The sequence below is a fragment of the Nyctibius grandis genome, chromosome 4 (assembly GCF_013368605.1).
Source record: "Nyctibius grandis isolate bNycGra1 chromosome 4, bNycGra1.pri, whole genome shotgun sequence".
Lineage (NCBI taxonomy): Eukaryota > Metazoa > Chordata > Aves > Nyctibiiformes > Nyctibiidae > Nyctibius > Nyctibius grandis.
This window is the reverse complement of record NC_090661.1, coordinates 27,455,467-27,466,263: the sequence shown is the minus strand read 5'-3', so window position 1 is coordinate 27,466,263 and position 10,797 is coordinate 27,455,467. Positions and strand designations below refer to the sequence as shown.

The following is a 10,797-nucleotide window of genomic DNA, read 5'->3' as shown; positions in this document are numbered from 1 at the left end:
CAATGGACCCAAGTTGGACAGGTTGCATTATAAGCTGTATCTACGCATGGTTGCTGCAATCAAAAATAGTTTCTCTCAATTCTCTCTCTGCTATAAGTGGGACTGTAAATCAGGGATTTACTTTGGGAGGGGGTATACTGCAGTAAGTTCTGCCCGTTTTCCAACACTGAGTACACTGGTGCTAGCCCTGTGAACTCTTAGAGAAGAAGAGGAGTAGAGTTCCGTGGGAATTTGATTTTAATAATGAAATGTACTGGAACAATTACAGAAAGTCATTCACAGTTAAAATGTCTAAATCATCATAGAATCCTTTGCGTGTGCAAAATTTGCTGCCTTTAAAAATAACAGGTCTGGTCCTCTTAAATGCACTTTCTATTACCTCTTTCTTGTGCCTGTTCTCACAGGCAGCAGCTTTTTCTCTATGACTGTCTTGCTGTGCAGGAGACCTACGTTATATCTTCAGAGGACAAAAAGGTGAGGAAGATGCTGAGAACAGCAAGCTGTTTCTGCTGATTTAGAGTTCCCATGCTGGCAGATGCCGATTATGCTGTAGGGAAAAGTCCCCACAGTACTCTGTAGGGGAAGAAAAGGAAATGTCTGTAACCTAAGAACTGGCTTCTGCCGCCAGGACAGGAAGGGAACTGCACCAGAAAAGGAACTAGAAGTAGGAAGTGAATGTGCAGCATCACCATGTGAAGAGCCTGTGCTACTGGTACCTGCTGCAGTCTCTCATTTTCTGCCAAAATCTACAAGGCAGGGGGCAAGCACTTGCCATGAAGTTCCCTGCAGCAGCTGCAGTGCACACAGAGAGGCCAGCCTGGAGAAAGAGTCATGGTTTGGACAAAATGCCAAAGCGTGGCAAATAAAGGGATCCACAGTCACCTGCAAACTCAGATCATTAATGGGGGGGGGGGGGTTTGTTTCGTTGTTGTCCATCCAGTAGGGAAGATGGGAAGAAAAACTACAGAACTTGACATTTATCTAGTCTTAGGTAAACAGCTACATCTCTTTAATTACAGCATAAAAACATTCTGCTAGCAAAGCATATTCCTTGGGCTCGGAGCTGAAATCTGGACTGCCTGCAGTACTGGATAGTCCCTGTAACAGGTACTTGAAATTCAGAGGTGGCAAGTCAAATTCAAAGGCTGAATCTTTAGACAGGGCCCAAGTTTCTTATCTATGGGGACTCTCCTTTCTAGAGCTAACATTGCACAAGAAATTGGGTGTGGGTTTGCTATGGTCACAGGACGTAATTTCTCTGATGCAACTCTTTAGAGCTTCTTTGGATCATACGTAACCTACTCTGAGCTGAATCCTAGAAACTACTGCCAGATTTTCAATCTTGTCCTAATTCCAGGCCAGTTCTCTTGAACCACAGTGTGAGGTGGGGAAAAAAAACCCAGTTGCCAGCAGCAACTACTTAGCAGCAACCTCAAGAAACACTTTTCACGGTGTGCCATCATCTGCAGCAGTACCCTCTGCATGGACAGTAAATGAGTTTTGGTGCATTGTTGGTGAGCTGGGCCCTCTGCTCCAAGCCCAGCCTTCCCACCATCATCAGCCCAGTGGCTTGAGAGAAAAGCACTCAAAGCAGGTTGACCCTGAAGAAAGATGCAACTCCTGACTGCACTGGCTGTGGCAGCTGCTGGAGGCACAAGCCCCTCTGCCACAGTCATGGTGAGCGATAACATTTACAATCACAGAAAGAAGGAAAACACTTGACCAGCTCCAACTGGCCATGTTGGGAATCTCAGACTAGGTAAACTGTATGAGGACTGGGGGCACCACAAAGTATACTGGCTTCAGAATTAAGGTGTAATTTCCATTAGAGTAGCTCAGTCCTCTCTCTCTGGGACGCCACCTTTAGAAAGCATCCAAAAATCAAGTCCAGCTTCGTTCTGGGAAGCAATGGCCAAAGCAGAAGAATGCTCAGTAACTGAAGGTGCCCAATCATCCCTAGGGGCAGCACTGCTCCCTCCTACTGCCTGGGAAGGAAGTGAAGCAACTGTCAGGGCTGCTCTTCTCCCTCATTGGAAACGTGCCGGTAGCCGGGGGGCTGAGACTGTATGCGAAAGAGTACAGTCAAGAGGAGGATTATAAGGAGAAGGAGGATGGATCCACACACAGCCAGACCCACAAACAGTTCTGCAAGGGAGAAAACAAGTGGTCAACGTGGTATTGTTCAAGCTTTCCCCTTCTGCCACCCTTCTGGTCCACCGTGGGCTCACCTGTGTCGTGCATGCTGCTTGCTACCTGGCATTCTTGCTCCCAGTCCTGGGGAACAACAGGATCTGTGAGTTTCAAGAATCTTTGCAGTGGGCATTTATGCTGACAGCCAGGGATTGTCAGTGGGAAAGGTTCCTTCCCACTCTCATTCCGGAAAAACATCTCCACAGAGAAGTTACTGGAAAAAAAAAACCCACAGCTAGATGGTTTTTTTTTTTTTCCTCTAGCTAAAGTCATCCCTTCCCAAAAACTCCATGTGCACACACTTTCCTTTACTCTGGTGGTAGTTTTTTGTCCTAACAGTCTGCCACTAGGAGCAAGATTGCATCCCCCTACGGTAGAGCCGAGCCTAGGTATCTAACCCTTGAGGTGAAATCACAGCAGATGTCTTTACTGCAGCCCTCACCCATCATCCTCTTGGTACAGCTCAAATAAATGACATGAGGCATATGGTGCTTGAATCTTGTTGTAGACATCTAGAGCCATCTGCAGTGCCACAAGTGTGGTGTCATGCTGAGAAAGGGAAAAAAAACAAATCAGTCACCCTTACGGATGTGGCAGGGCAGCTCAGACCATACCAGTAACAGACAGGGCAGTGCTAAGGGGACATCACCTTTGTAACTTCCATCTGGAAGAAAGGAGAGGAACTGTAGTGCTAGAACGGCGATCTGTGATGGCGCCAGAGAAGGGGAGGAAGTGAAACACAGCCATATATACCTGCATTGTTCTTTAAGAATTAATTTCTAGGGAGAAGTTTGGGAGAGATGCTTGACTTTCCAGTCAGGAGGCTGTTGGAAAGGGGGGGATGACTCTGTATCTACACTGCTGAAACATCGCATCTGAGTAGCATCAACCCATCTACCAAATAAATACAGCAGTGGCTCCCCAAAGTCTGCCAGTCTCATACACAAGCCTGAGCTAACTGGAACAAAGCACAGGCTGGGAATTTTCCTCAGGGGTCCCAGAGAAATGATGCCAGATCCTGCACATCCCACTCAGCCAGAGGCAAAGATGCATGTCCTGATCACTTCACTGCATGGGCTCTAGAGAAGCCAGAAAGGGTTAAAACTACCACCAAGCCCAAATCCCCTGTGAGGAGGAGGAGATGGATAAAAGCTAGCCCCCAAGCTCTGACTTACCGCTGAATAGGCAAGTAGTTTCAGGTTCTGGTGGGCAGAAACATATGCTGCTCTGGATAGGTTTTTCCTTATGTGATCCAGCAGGACCCCTGAGGAAAGGCAGCAGCTGTAAGAGGCAAAAACTAGACAGAGCAGCATGAAGCTCCCTCCCCAGTGCACTCACCACCTTGCAGACGAGCCTTTTCCACCCGATTCTGGATCCCAAACAGAAATTCAAAACCAAACTCTTTTAGTTGCTTCAATTGAGTCATGACATCTGGCGTCACCCATGCAGGCAAATCCATTTTGTGCGTTTGCTAGAAAGAGAAATGGAACACTCATCTGCAGGTATCACGGATCGCAGATTAATCAGAGAATGGGAGTCGGTGTCTGGAGTCCTGCCCATGCTGTTACTGATTTCCTCTATTATTTTAAATTTGCTCCTTTTCTATTCATGCTTCTGTCCTCACACTGCTGTGCTGCATACAAAGAATATATGTGGGTTTTAATGTTGTTTCAGAAACTAATGAGAAGCATAAAGATTAAAATCTAGGAGCTACATTTCTGTGAAAGCACAACTGGAGTGCAGGGTTGTTGTAACACAGGTACAATAATCTTAGGGCATTTACTTTATCTGTGGCTGATTCTGCCCTGCAGATTGCATGCAGTCAAAAAAAAAAAAGGGTAAGTGAGAGAGCACAAACTCGAGGTTTCTGGTGTACCTGAAGCACAATTTCTGCAGAGGCTCTGAGGGCCATTGAAGGATATTGGAGAAAGTTAGCAAGCGCTCTGCAGGCGTAATACTGGGATGCACCACTAACATAGGCCAGTACTCAAGCCCAGAATACACAGAACTGGGAACCAAGAGAAGCATTTGCTTTGCAGCCAACTCATTACAAGAAAGGATTAGTAATACTGGCAGATGAACAGCAGTTGTGGTTCCCTGGCATTACTCGGAGCAATTTTCTATGCCACATCCCATTAAACTGCCAGATGAGGCTGAATATCCTTAAGGGCCCATTCTGTCTGAGCAGTTTGGAGAAATTCCCATCAGCAACTTAGATATTTAGTTAGCTTTTCATTAATTTATGAAGAGAATAGCTGGTAAGTTCAGCTATTTCCTGGACATTTTTATTTTCTCCATCCAGATGGCAGAATGAATCTACTGGTTCAGGTGAGAAAAACAATCCTTCTCTTCAGGGCACTGTTTGTAAGAGTGAGAAAAAAGGAGGAAGCCCAAAGCAGCTGAAGAGACTCATCAGCCTGAGGGTAGAGTCTTGAGAGTAAAACTCCCCTTCCTCAAAATGTTCCGGTTTCATTTTGGGACAGTGAGCTATTCTCCAAGTTCTTGGGGATTATAGTGGTTGTCAGCTGGCCTTCTGGGCCCAATTTGCAAGCTCATTAAGTGAGTTTTGAAAATGAAGATTTGAAATTCTTTATCTTGCTGACCAAAAGATTTTTTGTTACCAACAGAAGTTGCTTCACCATGATTGTTGAAGACAGGAGTTCGGGTTTGTGATACAAAGGGCAAATTTACATAGTGCAATGCAGCTCGGGACTGGAATATTCTCAGCTTGTGGCAACTCAAGCTGCTACTTTACATAGCAAAGTGCAATTCCATGCAGATTTATCTTTTACATTCCCAAAATAGTACCTACCACTGTATGCCACTGCCAGCAAGCTAAGGAGCCTTGCACCTCCATAGAATTAGCATGACATAGTGTCAAAATGCTTAGGTTTACTGTTTCTTCCACAATTAGATAGTTTGACATGAAAGATCTCTATAATTTACTTCATCATGCTGTACAGTTATACACAAATAGACTTGTGTGCAACAACTGTAAGTCTCCTGGATATGTGACCTTTACTTTAACATTATCACAGCACAGCTAACCCAATTTTTGATTTTGTTTAAGCCTTCATGTGATGTGCTTTCAACAAAACTCCTATAGAGTTTGGTGCCCCACCCCAGACAGTAATAGGGTAACATCTGTCTCTGGAGTCTTTCTCTGGCAAAGGACCTTATAATAGGTCAAAAAACAGACGTGGATGAACCTCACTTAACCTAGAAGAGCATTATTTTCTTTTAGAGATGGCATTAACAGAAGCACAGAAAGAGAAGTGATTGATCTAAAGTAACAGAGAAGTAGAATCAGGAATAGTCCTAATTTAAGCTCCCAACTTAAATCATAAACTTAATGCTCCTTCAGTTTCCAGAGATCTCATTTCTACTTTACTTAACTCACACTTGTCCACAGAGATCTCAAGGTTTCAGACTGCAGTCGTTTTCTAGTGCCTTTCAAAAGAGATATTTATTGTGCAGGTGGGACTTTTTTCAGGCTCTGGCACGATACATATCTAAGCTACAAAGTGGGAGGTTATAGGGTGCAAAAGTAGGTGATTCTTGGCACGTGCCTCTAGTGAGTATGAACTGTTATTATTCTGAAATTAGAACATTACTTCTAACTGTAAGGTGGGAAAGGTGAAAGGTTGTTTCATGGGATTTTGCAAAATAATTTTCTACCAAATCCAGTGAGTCCTAAAGACCAAATTGCTGTGGCTGTAAGATGATGGCCAAACTTACTTCACAGAACAGTGTGTCATACACACTCCAAATACACTCCAGAGAGACATCCCGGATCCCAGTCTCATTTGCCACCATCTGCAGGAATTGCTGTAGGTGTGAGAAAAGAGAAAGGCCTTCAATTTTCTAATCTCATACTGTATTACATGCACAGGTATTCCTAGCCTTTTCTCAGAGCTCTGATTATATAGAGGTGATAGTCCTTTAACTACAAGCCTAAGACCACCTTATCTCATGCAAACAATCACTTACCCAATTCTCTTTGGTCTTATTTACGTATTCTGCTGAGTGCCGTGTTTCATTCTGTAGCTGTTCATACCGTGGACATGGGGTCAAAGGAAACTTCAGTAGCTGGGCAGAGACAACAAGAGCAGCTAGGTCACTGAGAACACTGATGTACAGAAGTTGCAGTCAACACACGCAACTGTAATGAAACCCTGACTAGCGGGATGCGTCGATAAATAGCCTCAAGTACTGCCTTTTGACATACATACTCCAGATCGTGTGTGGTCTGCTGAGGTGCTGCAGCTAACATGCTGAGTGAACACAGCCCCCAAATTCTCATCTTGTTCTGAGAACAGAACCACCTTTGCAAGGTAGTTCCCAGGAGAAGTTCAAGACAATCTGAATAGAGACTGAAGCAAAGGCTTTTGGAGAAGTCAGCATAACACGCTATTTGAGTAGTCAGTACATATCCTTGAAACTAACTTACCCTTTCCTCGGTCTCAGGCACTGTGTGCACAGGGATAGGCTGCCAGGAAATGTTAGGGTTGAACATCTGTTGTCCCTCTGGGGGATACAGGCCTGCCAGATTGGCCTCCGCACTCATCAGCGTCCGATCGCAGTCTGTGCTGCGGATGAAGATCTGTTAGCACAGGGACAGCGCACCATTAGTAATGCTACTGGAAACGGTGATGCTTGGACGACGCACTCGCTGAGGAACATTGCCAAGTGCCCTGCAGCTGCTCATGGACAACAGGATGACAGGAGTTGAAGTGACCGAGCCTGCTGATGTCAGCCTGGACAAAACTGTAAGGACGGACACAAGACGATTTGGTGCGTAATACTGGAGCAGTCTGTTCTGGATCAGTGGGACAGCCGGATGCACTGGGTGGAGATTACAGCTAGAAAGGAGTCTGAACATTAGGAAGAGTGATTCTGTGAAGAGTCAGAGAAGAGCAAGACAAAGATGCAGTAACATATTATATTTACAGACCTGGACTGGCGCAACCTCCTGCTTTCAGTTCTCAGTTCCTACGAATGACCTGCTGTGCTCGTGAGAAAAAAAGGCTTCTCCAAGCCTCAGTTTTTCCATCTGAGAAACGAAGACAAGAGTGTTCTAACTAACAGGAGAGGAAGAAAAGGGGGAGCTGGGATTTTATTTGATCATTGTGGACTCTTGGGATTAATGGGCCAAGACTTATCATTCCAGAGCTCAGAGAGAGAGATCTGAGCCAGAAAAAAAGAGAAATGAGAAAAATACAGAAAAGTTCAGGTCAAAATGGCAAACCTTTGGTATTCTGGTATCTGTGTACTGAAAACACTTAGGGGGACCCTAGAGAGAAACCAGTGATAAAACAAGAACATACAAGAAGTCATGAAAGAATGTCCAAGAAAACAGTATATTGAATCTGAAACAACAATAAAAAGCCAGAAGAATGAAATACAATGTCAAGATTGGGCTTATTTTAAATGTTAAACAAGGAGAGAGAGAAACATATGAAAAAATACATATGCTTACTTTGTATAGCATCTGCCATGTGAAGTGTATCTCAACTTAACAGTCACAAGGAAAAAAAAAGTTACCTTTTCTTTGACAATTTCTACCCACTTTTACCTCTTAACTGTGGCTTGAAAACAACTGACCCTGTACTCACTAGACAGGATTGCTTTCATCCTCAGTAAGCTCTGAAGAAATAGAAAGGAAATATTTTAAAAGATAAGGATCTAATTCTAGAGTGTCATAAAAAACAATTAAGCCCTGAGCATACATGCTTTCTTCAGCACCTTTTGCCAGGGCTCCAGCTTGTCGCTGAGTCAGGTGACAGATGGTCACAGGGTGTCACCCAGAGGCAACACTTCTTACAAGAGGAAGGTTGCTCAACTTGAGCAGGGGTTCAGGCTTGGTTAGCAGAACAGCTTTTGTTTGCATATGCCTTGGTTTGTTTTTCCTTTTCAAGCAAGAGAAGGAAAACAGTTTCAGCTGGCAAAAGCTTTATAAGAGTGAGGTATGTTTGGAAAGGAACTACTGAGGAAGGTTACAGGATCTGTGTTTGAGCTGATGCTGGGAGTTTTGTTGATGAAGCAAAAGTCAAAGAAGGGATGTAATCTGAACTACAGCAAGCTGGGTATTTACTGGGGAGCCCAAAAAGGGGGGGGAAACAAAGACAGAAAATTGTACGGAGATTCTCAGTTTGCCCCATCTGGTCAATTGACCCAAGTGAGCTCAGATAAAATAACCAAACCGATGCAGAGCCAGTAGTGAGACAAGGGGGTCTTGACTGCCTGCTGTCCATCCGAACCACGTGACTGCCTCTCATCATGACACTTGCTCATATTCCAGTTGACTCACACCTCTTTGATCAACTAGCAAGGCTATTTGGGGGGATTTTCTATTTCCTTACTTCTTTTGGTCTTCCAGATTTTCCCCTGTGCTTAGCACATGGTTCCACAAGGGCTCCATAACTTTTTATAAAAGAAACCTACCAGTTTCTCAAGAACTATTATAAAGTGTGGCAACATCCCAGAGAGAGAGGAAAATTAATAGCTTTAGGGGACTGAAGCAGTGGAAACAAATTAGGGGGTCACTTCGAGTTGGTAACTACTGCTTATACGCGCAGACTCCCATGAGATTGTACCTGAAGTGCGCTGGGGAGGGCAGGGCAAACACGGGCTGTGTTCTTGTCAGCTCGTGTGGCAAAAAACTCCCCTCGCAATCTCCAGTGAGAAACAAGTACCAGCCCTGACCCAGCGTTCCCGGTTTGTTCCCTTGCCTTGAGAGCAGGCGGCCGGTGCACTCCTACAGCGGGGCCGGCGCAGCGCGGCCCCGGGCCGCCCGCCTGAGCCCCGCAGCGATCCGCCCCCCCGCGCCCCCCCCTCCAGCGCGGCAGCCTGCCTTGCAAACCGGCAAGGAAACAAAAATGCTTTGAGATGAGACCCGGCGCCGGGGGTTCCCCCTCCGAAAGAAGCCGCCCGCGGCGAGCGCGACGCTTCCCGCAGCCCCCGCCCTCAGACGGGCCCCGGGCGGCAGCGAGCGCCGTTCCCCTCACCCCTCGCCCCGGTGTAGGGCGGCAGCACTGACCTCTTGCCGCCGGTACAGGTCGCTGAGGAAGCCGCGGTAGCGCCGCCGCAGGGCCTGGCCCAGCTCCCACTGCTGCTGCATCCCCACCTGCAACGGCACCGGGCGTTACCGACAGCCCCGGCCCCAGCCCCGGCCAGCCCCCACCCGCCGCCTACCACGGCTCCGCACGCACCTGCGTGAGCTGCCCGAAGCCCTGGGGCCAGGCGCCCTCCTGGAAGGGGTCCCGCGGGTAGGCCTTGATGGGCGAGCGGTCTCCGTGCCTATACACCTACGGGCAGCACCGCGTCACACTGGCCCGGCCCGGCACCGCGGTCCGGCCCGGCCCCTCCCGCTGCCCCCCTTCCCCCTCACCAGCGTTACGAAGCGGAGGCTGCGGGGCCGGGCGGGCGGCGGCTGCAGGCAGAGCGCCAGGAGGAGCAGGACGACGCCTCCCCAGCCGCACCTCGCCGGCTCGGCCGCCATGGCGTTTCCCCTCACCGCCGCCGCGCGGAACCGAGCCGCTGTCTGCCGCGCGTCCCGCACGGACACACTTTTCCTGAGCACACCGGAAGCCCCGCGGCCGGTCCCGGGCGGCCGCCACTCCCGGTGGAGTCTGGGGACGCCCCGCCCCCCGGGCCCGCGTGACCGTGTCACAGCCCCCGCGCGCAGTGCGCGTGCGCGGCCGGGGCGGGCCGGGGCGGGGCGGGCGGCCGCGGGGGCTTCACGGGGTCGAGAGAGGCGGAGTCAGAGCGGGGAGGGGGCCGGGCCTTAGGCGGGTCCCCGGGGCTGCTCCCGCCCCCTGACGGGTGGAGGCAGAGGCTGGCGGCGGGGCGGCCTGCTCAGCCCGCTGGCCGGCTGCGGGAGCGCCTGGGCCCCCTGCGGAGCCGCGTACGGCCGGGTCGGGACCGCCGGGGTGACGGCGGCGTCCTCCGCTGGCTGGCCTGCGCTCGGCGGCTCTGCGGAGGCGTCCCCGAGGGCTCCGACCGCGTATGTGCCCGGCGGTGGGTGGGAAGCGGTGGGAACGCGAGGGTTTATCTGTGTTACGGCGCCTCGCGAATAAAGCGGTACCCGCCGCCTCTGCCCCAGCCAAAGTTTCGCAGTGCTCTGGCGTCATCCGTGAGCTCGGAGGTAAAGCCTGCATGGACTGAGAGAGGGCACACGCGCTGGCACGCAGGGTCCGGCCGCCGCGGCTCCGCGGGTCGTTCCTCGTCTCCTCCCTTGGGGCAGCCTGAGGACATCAGTGTGAAAGCATAAATCCGCTGGTGCTGCCGGCCCTGCGGACAGGGGGTGTCCTTGGCGGGTTCTGCCCAGGTTCCATCGTTCCTTACGAACCTCGGTGGAATTACACGAGTGCGTGAGGAAACACGGCTTCTGCGGCCAGGTATGCGTCTGCCGAAGCGTTGGCCATGGACCCGGTAGGTGCCATTTGAATAGAGGGAAAAATCACAGGCAGTTAAACGAATTTTGTGGTATTTAGTGGTTGTCTCCACCTACTAGTGGGTAGAGGTGGGTGATTACCCGGGGTTCTCACTTCTAAGAAAAGAAGGAAACGTGGCTCTCGTATTTGGAAAGAAATCTCAGAGACACAT

The 10,797-nt window shown here is 49.2% G+C and overlaps 2 protein-coding genes across 6 annotated transcripts in view; one reads left to right on the top strand and one right to left on the bottom strand.

Annotated features, from left to right (window-relative positions):
- Positions 1-219: 219 nt before the first annotated feature.
- ACP2 (acid phosphatase 2, lysosomal) lies at positions 220-9,761 on the bottom strand. Of its 3 annotated transcripts, none has more exons than XM_068398421.1 (11): positions 9,581-9,761; positions 9,402-9,497; positions 9,230-9,316; positions 6,641-6,793; positions 6,181-6,279; positions 5,929-6,018; positions 3,529-3,661; positions 3,366-3,454; positions 2,633-2,739; positions 2,229-2,404; positions 220-2,145 (listed from the first exon to the last, which is right to left on the bottom strand). In XM_068398421.1, exons 1-11 carry the CDS (start codon positions 9,689-9,691, stop codon positions 2,009-2,011), a joined length of 1,278 nt encoding a protein of 425 aa, XP_068254522.1. In that variant the 5' UTR covers positions 9,692-9,761; the 3' UTR covers positions 220-2,008. The 3 variants fall into 3 exon arrangements, with proteins under 3 accessions (XP_068254522.1, XP_068254523.1, XP_068254524.1); XM_068398422.1 differs by having other exon boundaries at positions 3,532-3,661; XM_068398423.1 differs by lacking the exons at positions 9,402-9,497; positions 9,581-9,761 and having other exon boundaries at positions 6,641-6,779; positions 9,230-9,297.
- Positions 9,762-10,057: 296 nt separating this feature from the next.
- Positions 10,058-10,797, top strand: part of NR1H3 (nuclear receptor subfamily 1 group H member 3) — a 31,306-nt gene continuing 30,566 nt past the window's right edge. Inside the window, exon 1 of one of the 3 annotated variants that reach the window (XM_068400239.1) lies at positions 10,058-10,195. The gene's annotated coding sequence lies outside the window, so the exon portion shown is untranslated. Of the gene's footprint in view, positions 10,196-10,352; positions 10,624-10,797 lie in introns of those variants that run through there. The other 2 variants (XM_068400237.1, XM_068400236.1) reach the window with 2 other exon arrangements.